Below are 18878 nucleotides of genomic sequence, written 5' to 3'. Positions count from 1 at the left end.
TGTGCGGCTTGTGAGCAATACACTGGGTCACCAGCTTTCCTTTGAGCTCGTGTAAAACAGACACAGGAGGATTTGGCTCACTCCAGATGAAATTGTTAGAAACATGGCCCCAAACTTTGACCAAATGGTCCTTGGTTCGAGCTACCAAAATGTTATCTTCATTCCAAGGAAATCCCGGAAATGGTTTTCAGGTTTAAATGGGAGAAGCTGACTTTGCTGTTCAGTTGGCCTGACCAGGCTGATATTAAGGCTTAATTATTAAGCTCCTGGTCTTATCCTCCAAGTAGATGATTTAATTAGCTATAGTAAACTTTGAAACCAAAATTATGTTCTTATATTATGTAATACTCTAGTTGTTAAATCCTTCATACTTGATTATATAAAGTTATTCACATTAGGTCAACAGCAAACACTGCAGTTTGCATCGTGCTTGTAGAGTATTGTGAAGAGCAATTCTGTGTGTGCTAGATGGTGTAATGTACGCAGGTAAATGGACGCTGTTATGTGTCACTGCATCAAAGTTTAAAGCTACTCCTCTTTTCTTTTTGGTCAGTATTAGGCAAAATATTGTTGGGGCACCCCTAACTGCAATCAGTTTGAACTTTGACACACATCTTGTTTTCTAAATAGGCGTTGGCCCTTCTGGATATTTCAGTGCTTCAGCAAATAGCTTTTAGTGGTAATAGTGAAGTAATGAGAGTTTGAAGGGTGTTTTTTTTTTTGGTGTGTATTTGTAAAACTGCAAAATAGGACAAGCTAAGGATAATAATCAGAAATACTAGATATGCCATAATTAGTTTGGAGATTAACAAACCTGACAGCCTTACACAAAAGGTATGATGTGAACTCACAAAGAACCCACACCATAATAGTCTGTGTCCAGAAAAACGTGCTATAATAGCTATTTATAGCTTTTGTGGTTTGGAGTCTAGTTTTTGAAGAAGGATCTAACATGACCTATTTTTTCATTGTTCTCCAGATGATCTCAGGATTGTGGTTCAGTCAATTAAAGTAGTTTATTACGAATTTGTAAAAAAAACAAAACAAAACAAAACAAAAAAAGGTATCACAAGAGTCCATTATTGAGGTCAAGACCATTATTTAATAGATTAAAGATGGTTTAAGTCACTTATTTCTTTCAACTCTGCTGGCCAAAATAGTCTAATTATTTTAAAATGCAATACAGGTTCTGTAACTTGGCCTCTTGTTATTGAGGTAGAATTTGTGATTGAGTTGTGTTTGAATTTTCTGCTTAGAGACAATGGGCTTTCATTTGTGGATTTGAAAGGTATATTGTGACAATGTGTGGTTAACTAAATATTTATATTTCCCCCCCTGGAAGCAAATAAACTTGTTAGTTGGGTAGGCAGTTGTTGGTATGTTAGACATGCTGTGTTCAAATTGCTTTGGTATTGATCCTTGGACTTTTTTATTCAATTGCCTTATCCTCCCTGATTGATTTACTGTAAATCTTGCCAGTGATATGGGAAAACACTTCATTGACTGAATTTAAATTGCGCTTCATTTGCTTCTTTCTCTGAGGCAAGACCCATAATGGATGTTGTAGTTGGTTATATTTGCTGGTGGTGATGGAGTTTTAGATATCAGAATAATGCCTTGATGCCTTTTTGTTGTCTTCCATGTGGGAGACTTACAATGTACATAATAAACTGTATTTATAAATAAACTAAATAAACAGTTGATAATTACTGATTGATGTTTTCTGGGGTGCATTTCTTTAGTTTCTTGGGTTTGTTTGAAGATGGAGCTAAAATTAAACTTCACAATCTTAAAATTGTTACTGTCTAGCTCGTGGACACTGGTGCTTTAACTGTAAGTCTATGAGCAAAGAAAATATGTTGACATCATAGTAAGAAAAGCAGAAAGGTATGTATCTACGTCTGTTGGTGTAGCAATTACAATGACATATCAAAAGGTCTGGTTTGAGTGCACTTGCACCTGTTGGGAAGGCTTCTGTCTGGCCTCTTTTAAGGAAAAGGCTGGTGCTATACCAGAAATGTTCAGAATCAACAAACACAAAAGCCGTGTTTGTCCACGATTTCCCGTTCCTACCGCCTTTCCATGTTTGTAGAACTCCAATCTGAGCTTGTTGGGTTGTATTGAAAACATAAATCTTAAAAGATAGTTTCATTTAAAAATGTTCAGTAAATACCTGAAACACCCAGGCACGGCAGGAAACTGAAAACAATAAAACTGGCGATAGCTGCATTTTCTGCAGGTTCATCAACGCTCGATGTTCCAGCATTTCCATCAGCAGGAACACTTCAGTAATGAAGGAACACGTTAGTTCAGCAATATAACCTTTGACAAAAATGAAACTCAATGGTTTAGATTCACAACACAACACAGTGCTTGTGTGTTTGTTTTTTCTCCAGGTTTTCTAATCTGTTGTGTCATTACTTTAATTGTAATGTTTGTAAAAGTATTTTGAAATAAAAAAAACCCCAAACTTTACATAAAGTCGTGGTAAAAAAAAAAAAAAAAAAGGCTTCAGTTTCACTGTCGCACTTTTGGCCACAGAACAACAAAGGAAGCGAAGCTTTCCGTTTCTTCCACGCGCACGCACCATCGGCCACAATGGCAAAGCTGCGTGCGCGCTCCCGTTGTGTAGCGACAAGATGGCGGTCGCCGCCGGATCAGGTAAATGTTCCAGAGAAATACTTCATATTTAGAAGCTGCCGTTGATCTGTCGGCTCTGTGATTCTTTTTATCATGTATCCATCGGGTGTCGTAATGAGATCGGTAATCTCCTGACTGGCGGGATCTGCGAAAAGATTCGTGCTAACGCAAAGCTGGAGCCGCCTAAGAAAATGAATAGGAAGCGATGCTAGGAGCTAAGCTAACGTACGTTAATGTGGATAAAGGGAGCTGCCGATGGAGGAAAACCCTGCGATGGCCTAACTCTGGTCAGCTGCTTATGTGACAGCAAATAGCACTCTGGCTCTCGTTAAATGGCGTGATTTAATCTGATAACAGCTCCCTGCGCTGACGCCAGCGAGCCTCACCACCGCCACCCTAACGTCCGGGTTACGTGAGCTCATTTGCGGCATAAAATCGCATCCGAAACGCGGATGTGTCACTTCCCGACTCCTTTCACGCGTCAAATGTCGTCAGTAAACGATGCCGAAGCTCCGTTCAACCCCTGCGGTTAAATCACCAACGTACTGTTTGTGATGGCGACGATGACTGTACGTTTTTTTTTTTTTTTTTTTTTTCCCCTTCCTCCCCGCCCCCCCCCGGCGGAGATAGCGACTTCCAGCTAACGATCTGAGGCTGAGAGTGTCACTGAGCGCACCGTGAGCTTGATGCCGCACCGGCCGGCACTGTGGCCCAGTGGGCTGCATGCTTCAGCTGGCAGTGCACCACCGTCGTGTCTCACTGCAGAGGCCAAATGATGCAGCACAGTCGAGGCTAAATGCTAAATAAGAGGAAATGAATAACATCTACCACTATTTAAAAAAAAAAAAAAAAAAAAAAAGCTTGTTTTTCCATCAAGTCACCAACATTCAATGCGTTTATAACTGCAGGTAATTTCTCTGGCATGTGTGATGGTGCCTATAAATACGCTTGTCATTTTGTGCATTGCACATGTGAGTGTGTAACTGACTCGCTTTGGTGTGTTTTGTGTCCCCCAACAGCCGTAAAAGTTCCTCGCAATTTCCGGCTCCTGGAAGAGCTGGAGGAAGGCCAGAAAGGCGTGGGAGATGGGACGGTGAGCTGGGGTCTGGAGGACGATGAGGACATGACCTTAACACGATGGAGAGGGGTGATCCTCGGCCCTCCAAGGGTGGGTGGTTTTTTTTAAAAAAAATTCTGCTTGCTGGACAGTCTTGAGAAGGTAAAAGAGCTGACGCTCTGTCATGTGATGAGAAAGTCTAAGCTTCGGTTTGTGCGATGTGTTCTGACACTGTGCCAAGCTGTAGCCATGTGTAAGCTGCCCACAGCTGAGTTATCTCATTCAAAGCAGGTGCGAACAGATGAAGTGTAATGAATGATGCTACATTAAGTGAATGTGAGGAGGTGCTGAGACTTTAGGATCTTGGCCAAGGTGAAATATTACGTGTTACAAAATAACTGAAGCAACAAGTAGCCAATCATGTGGCACCAAATTGGTTCCCTGTTCCATTTAATGATTATTCCATGCTGATTATGAACGTTTCTCTTTTTGTGTTGATTGATTGCCTTTGGGGACATGTTAGCTCAAGTGGAACTTCAATTTGCATTGAAAATGTATATAATTAGACCGTACAATTTTAAGCTACCTTTTTCAGGGGATGTTGTGGGTTTAACATTGGGCACTAAAGCTGCTTCAGCCATTTGCTGTTAAAAACAGCACGTTTAGTTCTCCTGTGGTACGGGTCAAAGACAGTTACATTTTAATGATCATAACATGCATTTGTAGTATTTTCTTCAATTGATTGTATTGTTAAATTCACTGAAGATTTTGTGCCGTTGATTAATGTTTAATGTGTTGTCCACTCCCCTCCTCCTACTTGTCTACAGACAAGCTATGAAAACAGGATGTACAATCTGAAGGTTGAATGTGGGCCAGGATACCCAGAGTCACCGCCGTTTGTCAGATTTGTGACAAAGATAAACTTGAATGGTGTGCACACCTCCAATGGTGTGGTAAGTAGATCAGAACCAGCTGTTGCTGTACTCTGACTGGCTGACTGCAGGCCTCAGCTGCCTGTTTAAATATACATTACTGTTGTGGTCCTGTTATTGTTACACGATGGAATACATTCCAGAAAGAGCAATGTTTGGCTTTTATGCTAATGTTGAAAGGCTTGTCATTATGTGGGAGCAGGTAAGTGAAATAAAAAAGAATGTCAACAGAGTAAAGGAGCTTTTACTAAAAATATTCAAGGAGCACATATGACATTTTCACATTCCTTCGTTGTGCATGCCCTCTGAACTAGTCATTCCAGATAAACAAGTCCATGCCTGATGCTTATGGCAACTAATGCAAACACTACATTAATTCAAGTGCACAGCGATATGCAGTACAGTATGCGGTATGAGACATATACATCTTCAAACCACCTGATGCAGGAACACAGAACATACTTTTTAAGATCATGCACTTTTTTCCCTTGTATGGCAATCAAGAACTTTTTTCCAGTTCTTGCTCAGTGGTTGTGGTACTTTCGGTTTCTCAAAACCAGCAACACCTCCACATTAATTTTCAACTTTTTTTAGCGTGCCAACAGTCAGCCCTGTTAACTGTTGAAAAGACTTGGAATTTAGTGCACTTAAACTTAACTGTGAATAATAAATAAGTAAAAACAGTTTTGGAACTGATGAACATAAAGGAAGTCAGCAGCTCCACACTACAGAGTATTTTAAAATCCAATATCTCACATGTGGTTCATTTAGCAAGGTGAAAGATTCGGCTGGTGTTTTTGTTGTGCGCAAAAACATCACATGCATCCTGTTTTGCTGTCCGTCCTGCAGGTTGACATGCATGCGGTGACTGCACTGGCCAAGTGGCAGAACTCCTACAGCATCCGGATGGTGCTGCTGGAGCTGCGGCGGCTCATGACGTGCAAGGAAAACATGAAGCTTCCTCAGCCACCGGAGGGCCAGATCTACACCAACTGAGCCCCTGCTACTTTTGCCTCCATCTTTTTCCTCCTGTCCCTTCCCTCCCAACTCTTTAGCTTTCATCGCCCATCCCCATCATCCGCCATGTTACATTCCACCTCCTGCCTACACCTTGGCTGAGCAGACACACACGCAAAGACACACACTCAAGTATACAACAGGTACATGCAGACATACGTAAACACGTGCACACACACAGATCTGTATACACACTTAATGAGCATTCATGAAAGTCATTCCAAGCCCCCCTTCCCCTCCCCCTCCCATCACTGGAGCTCTGGGTGGACTCGATGTGATAAGGCAGGCGGAGTCCTCGGTCCACACCAGATATGATCATTTGAATACTGTACATCTTACTAATCTTTTTTTTATTATTATTTGTTAAAAAATGCAGATTGTACAATAACATAAATAATCTTATTGAGTGTATCTCTTGTCTGTTGCCTTTTTATAACATTGAAAATGGCCACTTAAAAAAAAAAAACAACCAAATGGATAGTTCACTACTTGCTGCTTGTTGTGAGATAATCGTCTCTGAAGGTTTCCATATGAGACCCCCACAACCCAAAACACATTTAACTTGGCAAATGATGTGAAGAATGTTCATGTGGCCCAATGCCTCAAAAGATACTTCACTCCGTGTGTGTCGATGTGGGCTTGCACAACAACACCCATATTAAATGCAAGACTCCAGCTCAGCGAGGTCCTAGAAGTGGCCACATTGAGTGATTCATGGCTTCTTTTTTTTTTTTTGATATCAGTAAACATTGTATCTATGCCACTATATCTGATCCTAATTTGCATATTAGCATTGCAGTAGTACGCAGATCTGCTGTAGGTGTGCAGAAGTCGTAGGTAGATCAAGCTTTGAAAACAACTGAAATCAGCTACCTCTCTTGGTCTTGTGTAACGTCAGGGGTTATCTGACTTGTGAAACTGTCATTGCTACTACATGTGATAATTTGTGTTACTCTCCACTTCTTTCATAAATCTTACTTCATGCTTTTCGTGTCAGTGCTATTATACAGGAAAGATTACATGGAGTGTTTCTGCATAGTGACTGGTCTGATATGAGTTTAATTACATAACCTCTGCACTTGAATGACCCTCACAGAATCAGGAAAAGCTTGAAGATCACTTTAAGGATCAGTTCAACATGTTTCGGTAATATGTTTTTACTCTTTTTTGCAGAGTTAGATGAGGAAATTGATGCCACTTCTGACTCTAAGCAAATATATAAAGCTAGAGTCAGCGCGTGGTTATCTTGGCATACAGCCAAAAACACAATATATATAACATCTGTTCAGATCATGGCTAATCTGTATAAAGTCACTGGCCTTATCCAAAATAGTTGGGGGTTAGTTTCTGTCATGTAACTCTGGACAAGGAAGTGAGAACATTTCCTAAAATGTCAAATCATTCTTTCAAGTTGGTTTTCACAGTGCAGCACAGTCATTCACCTCTTGGTGTAAAATTTTAGTGGTAACGTTTGGCTGGAGATAAACTTTAATCAGTGGTGCACAAAGTTCCTGTACCTGATTAAAAATGTCAAGATCATAGTGTAGAAATAAAGTAAAATTCATTGAAACTAGTATTTAAAGTAAGAAAGTATTAGCATTGAAATAAAGCCGAAATACCAAACTGTACTGAAAATGCTTATTATATTACTGGATTATAATCAGTGACGTATTACTTTACTTATGCCTAGCAGCTTAGTCATAGAATTTATAAATTGCTGTAAAGCCTCCCCCATTAACTTATAACACATCACAATGAGTTGATCATAATCAAATCTTTGAAGCTTTAAAATAAATGTAATTAAGAAAAGGAGCAATCTTTCACAAGATAATTACTGGAAACACTAAAGTGTCTCAAAATCTTTGTAAGATCAATTTTACTACCATATAATACAGTTAACTGATATATTGTATGAACAATATATCATCAGGAAAAGCTTAAATCTCCAATAAATGTGATTGTTAGTGTCTATTTCCACATCAAACTGTCCTGCAGCCACATCTGCATCCATGTGGAGTTGGGAAAGAAAGCCAGAGGTTCTCTTTACTTTTGGTAAAAGTAAAGAGAAATGTAATTAATCTCTCCTACATTAGCAGACATTAGCAGCTACATGCTCCTCTGTGGTCACCAGCCATACTGTCTGTTGGACATTAGAGTTGGATTATCAGACTCAGAGCAGTGAGAAAGCTCTGGGCTGGAGAACAGAAAACATCTGCTGCCACAGATGTAAGAAGGTCTAGTCTGAGTTGGTTTCTTTCACTAAAACTTATGGACAATAGCTTAAACAGCTAAACCTCAGCCAGGGAAAAGTATAACAACTGTGACTCTAATGGGTTGCATTTTACTTATATACTTATTTTGTTCATTCCTTTCCATTTGTAATATGGAACATACTGTAGCTGTCTGATTCAAACATCTGGCTATCAGAGAGGTTTACATGTTTTATAAGACGATATCATTTTCCTTTTAATTAGATAATTTACTCAAATGCATCAGAACAAATTAGAAAGTTTTGTTAGAATTTACAGTAAAAGAGTTTAAACGTTTACTATTAACTTCAGTGTCTCTAAGTGAGCTTTATTATGTTATTGCAGCGGTAAGTGTCTCTTTGCTGTGGAAAAAATAGAAGAAAACCACGAAGGCAGGATGAGGGGAAACACAAACAGGAAAAAAAGTCAATGTTTACCTAAAGCACCAAACGCCTCGAGCTAAGTTAAAACAAAAAGCAGAACTGAGAACACGCATGTGTGTGAAACAAGACGACAAATGCAAACATCTGTTTAGTTTGAGCACAAAAAAAAAACATCATCTCTATAAATTATGTTGGGTTTCATGATCACAGCTGCACTTCTCCTGCTTCTCTGTGTTAATAATAAATGAGCCTGGATGGAGGAAGGCCACAGCGGCTCGTGTGTATTCAAATCAACCTTTCTCACAGCAGACTTTTTCAATATGTCACTGATAACACCGAGTGACTCTTTATATTTGAGTAACTGCCCTGATTGTTAAGGATAGCGTCACTGACTATGTATGCTTGACCTCTAACTGTCATAGTGTAAATGTAAATAGTTAAAGTTCATTTAATGGTTATTGTAAACATGAGCTCAATTGTCTCTATTCACAGCAATGTGGGAGATCTGTCTCATGAGCAAACTCAAAAACCTTATAAATAATACGACAAACATTTTTCTTTGTTTTGAGAGATAATGAAACGAGAACTTTCTTCATTCGCCAGATTTTCCTCAGATGCCACCACGAGTTTCACATTTGTGGTTTCATTTATAAAAACTTGAAAACTCTTGGATGGGCTGTAATTAAATTTAGTTCAGACAATGTGGAAACTGCACGACCTTAACCCCTTACACGTTCATCTAGCACCATCATCAGGTCAAAATAAAAAAATGTATCCCGCACTTCATGATCCAAACACTTATGTCATTCCAGCCTACTGCTGTGTTTATTACCAAAAGTTCGGGTGCTAAGAGGCTAAACCAATACACTGATCCTGGTAAACTGTATCTGCAAAACATCTCAGCGTTGCAGCTACACAGCTACTAACATCACCGTGGACTTTATAACAGAAGAGAACAGCCTGAAACTGTCACATGGACGCCAACTATCATCAGTTTTGTTACATTACATTTCTCCTACATCTCCTACTGTGAAGTGGTGAGAGGGAAAACAAATGGCCACGAACAAAAGCAGGGCCCTGTTTGAGAAATGTTCAGTCCTTAACCAGAAGCAGACTGGGCTGTGGGCGTTACTTGTGTCCTGTTAATTAGGAATGAAGAAGTGTTTATTTCTCTGTAATCATTTTGCAATAGCTTGTTGCACAAGAGTTCAGACCTTCCCACTCACTGTACAACATGTAGTTACAAGTGGAGCCTCTGCACCTCCATGACAGACGCACACTAACGGAGGGCAGCGGTGGGCGAGGCTGCCTGTCTGTTTGTGCACGCTTTTGTGTGTGTGTGTGAGTGCAATTTGACTTTCATGCATGTCAACAGAGGAAGCAGAAATGCAACTGTTGACATCAGCAGAGAGGCCACGTTAACAGCGCCAGGAAGCTGATCAGAATTTAAAACAGACATTCACAGTTTCATGTCATATTCACAAGTCCACATGTGCACAGTCAGTCCTCATTAGCCAGCTTTAAAACTAAAAAACAAATTCAATTGTGATCATCCCTGTTCTGAAGCGCCTGTTTCCCAAGATTGTTGGCAAAAGGCTGCAGTGGTGATAATGTTCCTGACATTGTAAGTAAAGCTGAATCTGAAAACACTCACGTTCTGATTGTACTGATTGTATCTCAAAAAGGGGGGGTGGGGGCATTTCTGACCCTGATTTTCCTTCCCCAGTTTACCCTGCAGATTGTCCACATCTCCATTCAGAGCAACTTTGCATTGAAATCCTGCGAAATGGCTTTCATTCCCCGCCTCCCCTCGTAATGTTGATCAAAAACAGCTCCTGCAGCACATTTTCTTTTTCTGCTGGAGCAAGCAAACATTCGTGTGTGCCAAAATGTCAAGGGCAGCTCAAAGAGCTTGAATGACTTGACCTAATTAAGAGGTGGGTGCAGTAAAGGAAGCTCAGTGGATTCAGACACTGCCCTCTGTCTGCACTGGACTCTGACCTCCCCAGCAGCCATGTGATTTCCATCAGCGTGTAAGAACGGCCAAAGGAGATCTGTCTCGAGCCTCCATGTAAGATGACAGGAAGTCATATTCAACACCTTGAGGCGCTGAAGAAACTTGTGAGTACATTTTCCATGTCTTAAAAGCAGCTTGTGGGATTAACAGAGTTTATTGTGAGATCTTATTATCTGTGGTCTCGCCACAGTTTCTCACCATTGTCTTCAGTGACCACAGTCCTTAAAGCTGCAATACTGTGTTCCTGCTTTGGAAAAAAAAAAAAAAAAAACAACAAAACAAAACAGAAAGTTATATATATATATATAAATCATGTGCTATTCTTCACAAGACATTTTCTGACTTGTTTTGTTCCTCATCATGAGATCAGTGTGGACGCTACAAGCGTATGCATATGATCATGTGAGCATATGATTTATTAGATTCCTCAACATCATGTGAGAGGGATGTGAAAATTGTGTCAGCTGCTTGAAACACGAACTGTAATGTCACAGGCTTTTGGAGGTTTTTCTGTGAGGAGACACCTGATTTCCCAAAGGCTTTGTGACAGGAAGACATATGTCCTTAATTTTCTTTGCTTTCTTTGTTGCATCACTGCACAGGAAGTTGTGACTGATGAAGTGACGCTACTTGTGCCTAACAGATATGAATGATCAGACATCAGTGGTGGAAAGTACTTTCACTCCAGTAGTTTATTTTTCATTCTTTAATATCTTGCTGGTAATGCTCATTGAGTACTTCCTGAACCGCTGGGTCAGAGCGCAGGTTTTAAAAGGTCGCAGTATCTGATCCATGTGAGACATTACTGAGTCCACTGGAGCAGCGTATGTTTTCATTTAACGCCTCTGACATTTGTGTTCCTGCAGGTATGACACACAGCAGAGGTGGAACGATCTGTGCAGACTGTTTCTTCTCCTCCAGAGTTTCATCAGCCTGATTCAGCGGCAGCATGACTCTGCTTGTCCACGTCCTGGCCTGCGCCTTTGGCCTGGGCTCCTGGGTGGCAGTGAACGGCCTGTGGGTGGAACTGCCGCTTATTGTCAACACTCTGCCCGAAGGCTGGGAGCTGCCCTCATACTTGACAGTCATCATCCAGCTGGCCAACCTGGGACCCCTGCTGGTCACGGTCATGCACAAAGCGTGCCCGGGTCGCCTCAAAGAGCACCTCGTTATTTACGGCATCCTCTCCGTTGGCGTCCTGTCCTGCATCCTGCTGGCCTTCTTCTGGGACAAGACCACGATTGTGGCCGGGGCCTCGAGGAGCACGGCGTTTTTCATCATCACCTTCTTCCTCTCTCTGGTGGACTGCACCTCATCAGTTACATTCCTGCCTTTCATGATGCAGCTTCCAGCAAAATACATCACCACGTATTTCATTGGAGAAGGGCTGAGTGGCTTCATTCCTGGCGTAGTTGCTCTGGCTCAGGGCGTGGGCATCGCCAAGTGTGTCAACTCCTCTCAGACAGCAGGAAACCACACAGGCGGCAGCATTTGGTCCTTACATACCATGTATCTTCCTCCAAACTTTTCCACCGAGGTGTTTTTCTTCTTCCTGGCAGCCATGATGTGTGTAAGCCTGGCTGCTTTTGTGGCACTGAAAACGCTTCCTCTGGCTTTTGCGCTGTCCACCGAAAATCTGGTGCCAGACACCGTGGCATCTATCAGCAGTGGCCTGGATAATCCCGGAGCGGAGACTGACGGGGAGTGTGTGAAATGCCAGGCCGAGGGTGCAGCCCAGACCAGCCCTCGTCCAAAACACTCCATGTACCAGCTGACCTTCATCTACTTTCTGGTGGTGTGGGTTAATGCTGCCACCAACGGCCTGCTGCCCTCCGTGCAGACCTACTCCTGTATGCCCTACGGGAACCTGGCCTATCACCTCTCTGCCGCCCTGGCATCAGTGGCCAACCCGGTGGCCTGCACCATCGCCATGTTCTTCCAAAACAGGTCTTTTTTTTTTTTTTTTTATGATTTACATTTTTCATTTGGGTTTGACTTAAAACATGTCTCAGGTGTCCACTTAGTTTGTGTGCTTCATTACAACACAGCAGACTGACGTGGACACTGTGTGTGAATTGGAGCCTTTTCCATGCAACATGTGAAAATCATTGACTGTACACAACAAAGAGAGAAAGCACTTTAGCCTCACAAAGCCAAGACGACAGAAAATTTAAAAGTCTTCCCAGAAGAGAGACTTTCGTCCCAGAACAATTTCAAAACCAGGTTTTCTTTTTCTTCTTATACCTACAAAGTTTCTGTAAAATCTGGAGTGATAAGGAGACAAACTGATTCATTTAACCTGCAGAAGTCTTATATTAAGTTTAGATACTAATTATTTAGACTACATATTCTAAAAATATTTTAAAGACATGCTTTAATGGCCAGTATGGACAAGAAGAAGGATTACAACGTGCTGTTTCGGGGTTGTTTTAAGACAACCTATATTTAACCTATATTTGTCCTGCTGGTCGGTTTTCTCAGGGTATGAAAATGGCTTAAGCACATAGTTTTCGTGGGATAATTTTAAAGCAGCTAGTCAAACTATGTATTATGTAAGAAAACTTTCGGTTCCTATAAAATAAGGAAGCGGCAGGTGATAGCGGACCTCTTTTGTTTTTAGGTCACTGGTGTTTCTTGGTGTGCTGACAACGTTGGGAACAGGATTTGGCAGCTACAACATGGCGATGGCAGCCATGAGTCCGTGTCCTTTGCTTCAAGGGTCTGTGGCGGGAGAGACGATCATCGTAAGTGAAACACAACCAGATGGTGTCGGAGACGTGTGGCCTACAAAGACCAGATGGAAAACATTTCTCCATGGCTTTATCAAAGAGATACCTATGTGTGGCAAAGTTCAACTCCTCCTTTACTAAAGTGTTGAGCAACCAGGTCACTCTCTCTAACTGATCTTGCAGTAAAGTGTTCGGACTGTGAGTGTGTAGCTGTTGCATGTAACACAAAATCCTGATGCTTTTTCCCCATTTTGTCGTCGCGCTCTGACCAGGTGCTCTCATGGCTCCTCTTCACTGGTACGCTGTCGTACGTCAAAGTAATGGTGGGTGTCATCCTGAGAGACCGGAGCCACAGCGCTCTGGTTTGGTGTGGCGCCGCGGCTCAGACGGGCTCACTGGTCGGCTCGGTCACCATGTTCCCGCTGGTTAACGTCTACCGGCTGTTCAAGTCGGGGGACTTCTGCAACACTGAGTGTCCTCTATGACGGTCAACGCGAGAAACAGCAGGACCCAACGGACACTGGAGACACACACAAGCCACAATATCTCACCCAAGAGGTCTATTCTCGTATTTCCTGAGTTTAAGATGAAAAGATAAATCCAACTTTCATATTTATGTGTTCAGTATGGAGATGTGGCTGGGGGGATATAGAAGAGTGGAAATCACAGTACTCAAACATACAGCAGCCCCTGATGTCTGAATCCACAGAAAAATGTCTCCAGTTGGCTGATATTACATGCTAATTGCTGAGCTGGGCTAACTGTTTCCCTCCGTTTCCAGTCAGTACGCTAAGCTAAGCTAACCGGCAGCACCAGTAGCAGCAGCACAGTCATGAGATGGTATCAATCCTCTGAGCAACATATTATCTCAAAATGGAAAATGAATCTTTGGATGTTCTTCTGTGTCCTTCAACCTTTTGTTGAAACTTACTGATGTTTTTAAATTTTTCCTTCTTTGCAGCTTTTGTGATTTTTAAAAAAAAGCCATTTTTACAATTAACTTTATCAACACCAAAGTCATTCAGTGGGCTATGAAAAAAAACTGACAAATGTGTAATAAAAATATCATAAATGAAAATAAACAAGAGAAAACGAGAAATTGCAGCCTTTTTTTGTCCCCCTCCCCATCATATGGACTACAAGTGCTCTGCTCCAACCAGGAGTTTGTCTGCCCACTAGGTGGAGCAAACACACTTCTAAAAATCTGCACGCACCCACAGTGACCACAAATCCCTTCAGATGAAATATAGCTATTGTCTGAACGAGAGAAAATAAAGCAAAGGATTTAGTGCTGCCATTTATACACCTATTATATAAAAGCATACCTGTGAATGAAAATCGGGGAAGCATAAAATGAAAATCGTTTATAAAACCAGGCTGTTGACGCATTTAACCGCTGTCACACTGTGGTGATCAGAGTATGGACAGCTGCTATTACACCAACAACTCCAGCTCAGAAAGAACAAACTCTCTAATGCTGCTGTCTCACTCTTTGTGAAAAACAGATACAAATCCAAACAAGCTAACACAGCAGAACATTAGTGCTGCAGTAAATATTAACGCTGGAAAGCTGAAATATGGCATTATGTTGAATTATGGTTCCTTTTTTGGGCGCAACTTTTTGCTTTCCATTTATTATTTATTGGATTAAACTACTCAGAAATACAAAAGTAGCTCAAATTAGCTCCATCTTTAGCTGCAACAACTATAGCGATGCTTATACATTCAAATACTAATTATTATAATCCAATTATATAACAAATATTATTCTTAAATGAGCCATTCTGCACAGCGACATGCCACTATTAGTCTATTATCTATTATCAACCTATTTTACTGGTTTTACATTTCTAAATTTACTCATTTAAAGTTTTGAATACAGATCTGAAGATTTTGGATTTTGATTTTGTTGCGCCACATGCTGCGTTCATAATTAATTCGGCCACTAGAGGTCATCTAACAACAAAATGTAACTTTGGGTCCAATAACCTGCTGCACAAACGACCCAGGGGCTCATTTTCTACAGGACAAATGAGTTTCATATTTTTATTTATTTTTTATTAATTTATTATCATTATTAATATAATCTTTTTATTTTATTGTGTGCTTTCAACATCTTTATTTTTGTCAGCGTTGTCCGAGGCCAGCAGGAAACAAGCAGAGAGATAGAGGGGTGTGACCTGCAGGTTTCCCGGTCGGATTCGAACCCGGGACACTGCGATTGCGTGGCATGTGCTTAAAAGCACTTGTCCACCAGCGCTCCCTCAATTTAGAGGGATTTTGAATGCAAGACTTACACTAGTTTTACACTGCTGTATCTGTGCTTTTCCTGAAATAAAGGATTTGTGTACTTTCTCCACTGCTCTAAAAGAAACTCTGCCCCACACCACCCCTGAAAATATTTTGTTATTTGGCAAGTTCAGTATACTTTCTTTTTTAATCAAAGTGACCACCATAAGCTTCACAGAGGTCATGCTAAAGTCACTGTCCAGTCATTGTAATTTATTGTATGTGTGGTAAATGTGGTAAATGAGTCTTGCGGCGGCACCTTTCAAATACAAACTGAAACGTTTGCAGTAATAAACCACCAGCAGATGAATGAATCACCAGCTAGTCACGGAAAACAGAGATAACAGACAAAAAGAAACAGAAGACTTGTGAGAAACCAGACATTGCAAGACAATGATGCTATAGAGATGTCTGGTCCAAGCCTCCGTCATGGCTATCAAAGACGCTGCTGCGTATCCTCTGAGGAGGACAGATAGACGCTGGTCATCCATGGGAACAGAAAAGTGGTTTCCCATCAGCAGCTGTTCCTCCTCTTTGCCCCCGTGCCCTTCAGAAGGAGAGCGAGCGGTTCCCGGCTCGGATCTGTAAGGAAGCACAGCGAGGAGGGGGGTGGGGGGTGGAGGAGGGCTCTAATTACTGATGCTCAGCAGGGGCCGATGGCTGTTGCTCCGGCCGCTGGTCACTTGGGAGATCCCTGACCCCGACACTGAGTAAAAACAAAAAGATAAGGAAGGGAAAATGGGGCTACAATTAGCCCTATGTAGCCTCCAGGGCCTGGGATCAGTGGAGGAGAAGCACAGATGGGACTTTCTCACTTGGATTTGTTGAATCTACATTGCAGTATGTGTAAGCTGTGCAGAAATCACTGTGGTTGCTGATGCAGTTCTGAAAGATGGCTTTGTATGAAATCTTAATCAGATCAAACAGAACATCGTGTTAACTATTTTTGTCTCGAAATCAAAAACTCCGAGCACGAGCGTTGACCTGAAGATCGCGTTCAAATGTCGTTCTCCGCTTGTGCACATGACCTTCGGTATTTCTGCGTAGTCAAAAGGATTTTCTCTGAGCTTCATTAGCTACATTCCTTGATTGGCTCTGGGCTTTTGTGTCGAGACAAAACAAAACAGCAAAGAAAAGTGTATCATTTGGCTACGAGTGTCAGATGGCCCCATCGCTCCTCCAGCTGGACAGGAGGGGCTGTGGCCACCTGGATGCCGAGTCCCGCTTCTGTGAGATCCTGCAGTCTCCTCTGCCATGTGAAGACTCCACTTACTATGCCACTGAGAAGTCCATCTGCTCAGGACGACACCTCCCAACGAGAACACCCCCTCCCCCCCCAAACACACACACACTGCAGCCCACCACCTCAGCACCCCTCCCTTCAGTCATTCACCGTGCCTCTCAGCTAAATGAGCAGCGTGTCAAATGGAAGGAGGATTTACCCTTCCTTTAACTGGATAAGAGAATGAATTCACGGCACCGTGATGCAATGAATGAGCGAACCCACCTGCTCTCTTGCAGCGAGGCTGCTGAATCGACATATACATCACCTGTGTCTGACTTTGCACGATCTTCTCCTTCTGCAGGGTTCACAGAGTAGCACGTTAACGTTTGACTGAACACAGTGAACGCGGTAAAAACACGACCCCTCACTAAAGGAGGGGAGGCTGCTTTATTTAATTTTTTTTAGGTTTTTTTTAGGTCAAAAATAACAAAACAACACTTGTAAAGTGTCTACGTTTGCTCGGGTGAACCCGCAGGCCGACACGTTTTGGCAGCTGATGTTCAGGTGAACAGCTTGTGGGTAAACCAATTGCTGATGCATGCAGACAATTCACAGCTCAGACAGCACCTCACAGCCTCTCTGCCATCAATTTCCACACACACCTCATTTAATAAATGCTGTCTGTTTATTTGAAATTGGATGTGACAGCCCTATGTCATTTCACTATACTGTCTTGGAGCAGACAGTGATGCACGCGGGCCCACTCCTCAGTTTCCATCAGCAGGTATTGATGTTGCTTTAATGAAGTGCCTAGCACTCCACCCTAGGAAGAGACAAGTCTGTCAGCATATGTAAATGCTTCCTGCCTGTCATTGTTGTGGAGGGTTCAGCATGGGTCAGCATAGACTCCCCCTCTGGGAACCCTTTGTTCTGGGGCCCGACTGTGCCACATGAGAGGACCAATTACAGAGCTGCACTGCAGGACGGGGGTGCAAACTTGTTACCCTGCTGTAGTGAGCTAATTATTACCTCCACTCTGTTGGTAGCAAAGAGCCAGCGCATCAAGGACGGCAAACAAAAGCTAGCCCGTCTGCATGCTTACTAAATACGTTGTTTACAATTCTGATCTGGGCTGAAAGATGAGACTCTTCTCTTCCCTGAATTTGCTCATATTGAAAACACCATTATCGCAGTCATGGAAAAGGTCATCCTAATTTTCCATCCATAAATAGCAAGTGAACTATTTAAGTCCCAGTGGAGCTCCTTTGCATTGTCAATGCAAAGGCAATTTACAGGCTACAGACTGCCAACCACATAACCTTGATGTGGTGTCAAGAAATGATTTATGAAAATGCATCCTGCTCTCCCTGTCTCCAGTGAGACCTGGCTGGACCCAGAGTGTTGACACGAAGCCCATATGGCCGAGCACACGCACACCAGCAGAGTTATCAGTCCTATCATAACATCTCAATGGGCGTTTGTTTCCAGTGCCTGATAAGATATTGGCAGTCTATTAATCGTCGAGGAGTGAGAGACATTTGGCAGGTTTTTGCCAAACAGCGCAATGCTTTAGCTGGTGTGCAGAGAGATGTTTGATGTCAGCGACAGTGAGCGGGCTGGTGAGGTATAAATCAGGTATTTGATGAAAAGTTAACTGACTTGGGTAAACACACCAGAGCAGTGCATGCGTTATTCGTGTCGGAGGGTAAAGTATAGGGTTTATTTTTAGGCCGAAAATACTAAACACACCCCTTGATGTGTTTAGACGCCCTTCCTTTTCTGTCATTAGCCCCCTTCCCCTTACATTCAGCCCATTCATCTCCTTCTCCCCACCCCCAATGACCAGCCCAGCTGCTAGGGGCTACCAGGCCCCCTCGTGTGTGGGGCCAGTCAAGTGGAAAATGGCTGCTGCCGAGAGAGCCCACTTTAGAGAGCCATCATCCTTTGAAGGGGCATGATGGCCTTTGACAGCCACAGTGTTAACATGGAGCCCACACAAACACATCACTGCTTTTTACGAAAGCAAGAGGAGAGGAGAGGGGATGAAGGGGAGACCCTGTTGGTTGATGTTTGAATCCCGGGGTAGCCAGGCGCTTGTCTGAGCAGCGTCACAGTGCCATCATGGGGAAACATGACATGGGATCCCTGACAGACAGGCCGAGATTGTGTTTCAGCGTGTCAGTCGAGCTTTTAGCATCCAAGTCGCGCTGTGAGCGGTGAGGTGGCTGATGTGTTTCGATTGATATTCAACCGCTCACCTGTCTCGGCCTGATGTTACAGGTAACATGACTCTGGATTTTCAGTTTCAGTCAAACGTCAAGTGAAAAGCACAATTCGTTG

The 18878-nt window shown here is 42.5% G+C and overlaps 2 protein-coding genes across 2 annotated transcripts; both read left to right on the top strand.

The window, feature by feature from the left end:
• The first annotated feature begins 2610 nt into the window (after nt 1-2610).
• LOC115046012 (ubiquitin-conjugating enzyme E2 variant 1-like) lies at nt 2611-6145 on the top strand. Its single transcript, XM_029506064.1, has 4 exons — nt 2611-2661; nt 3660-3808; nt 4525-4650; nt 5479-6145. Exons 1-4 carry the CDS (start codon nt 2640-2642, stop codon nt 5623-5625), a joined length of 444 nt encoding a protein of 147 aa, XP_029361924.1. The 5' UTR covers nt 2611-2639; the 3' UTR covers nt 5626-6145.
• Nucleotides 6146-10304: 4159 nt separating this feature from the next.
• Nucleotides 10305-14026, top strand: slc52a3-1 (solute carrier family 52 member 3-1). The gene is made up of 4 exons (XM_029506864.1): nt 10305-10399; nt 11162-12242; nt 12916-13039; nt 13297-14026. Exons 2-4 carry the CDS (start codon nt 11245-11247, stop codon nt 13507-13509), a joined length of 1335 nt encoding a protein of 444 aa, XP_029362724.1. The 5' UTR covers nt 10305-10399; nt 11162-11244; the 3' UTR covers nt 13510-14026.
• Nucleotides 14027-18878: the final 4852 nt, after the last annotated feature.

This window comes from Echeneis naucrates, chromosome 7 (assembly GCF_900963305.1).
Source record: "Echeneis naucrates chromosome 7, fEcheNa1.1, whole genome shotgun sequence".
NCBI lineage: Eukaryota > Metazoa > Chordata > Actinopteri > Carangiformes > Echeneidae > Echeneis > Echeneis naucrates.
Note: the sequence above shows the minus strand (reverse complement) of the source record. Positions and strands in the feature narration are given on the sequence as shown.

Bases quoted from the DNA above. Each gene is read 5' to 3' on its own strand.
- LOC115046012 (XM_029506064.1), top strand. From the start codon at position 2,640: ATGGCGGTCGCCGCCGGATCAG. The intron at 3,809-4,524 runs GTGGGTGGTTTT...ACTTGTCTACAG, and splicing joins TGATCCTCGGCCCTCCAAGG to ACAAGCTATGAAAACAGGAT. The intron at 4,651-5,478 runs GTAAGTAGATCA...TCCGTCCTGCAG, and splicing joins TGCACACCTCCAATGGTGTG to GTTGACATGCATGCGGTGAC.
- slc52a3-1 (XM_029506864.1), top strand. From the start codon at position 11,245: ATGACTCTGCTTGTCCACGTCCTGGCCTGCGCCTTTGGCCTGGGCTCC. The intron at 12,243-12,915 runs GTCTTTTTTTTT...TTTTGTTTTTAG, and splicing joins GCCATGTTCTTCCAAAACAG to GTCACTGGTGTTTCTTGGTG. The intron at 13,040-13,296 runs GTAAGTGAAACA...CGCTCTGACCAG, and splicing joins TGGCGGGAGAGACGATCATC to GTGCTCTCATGGCTCCTCTT.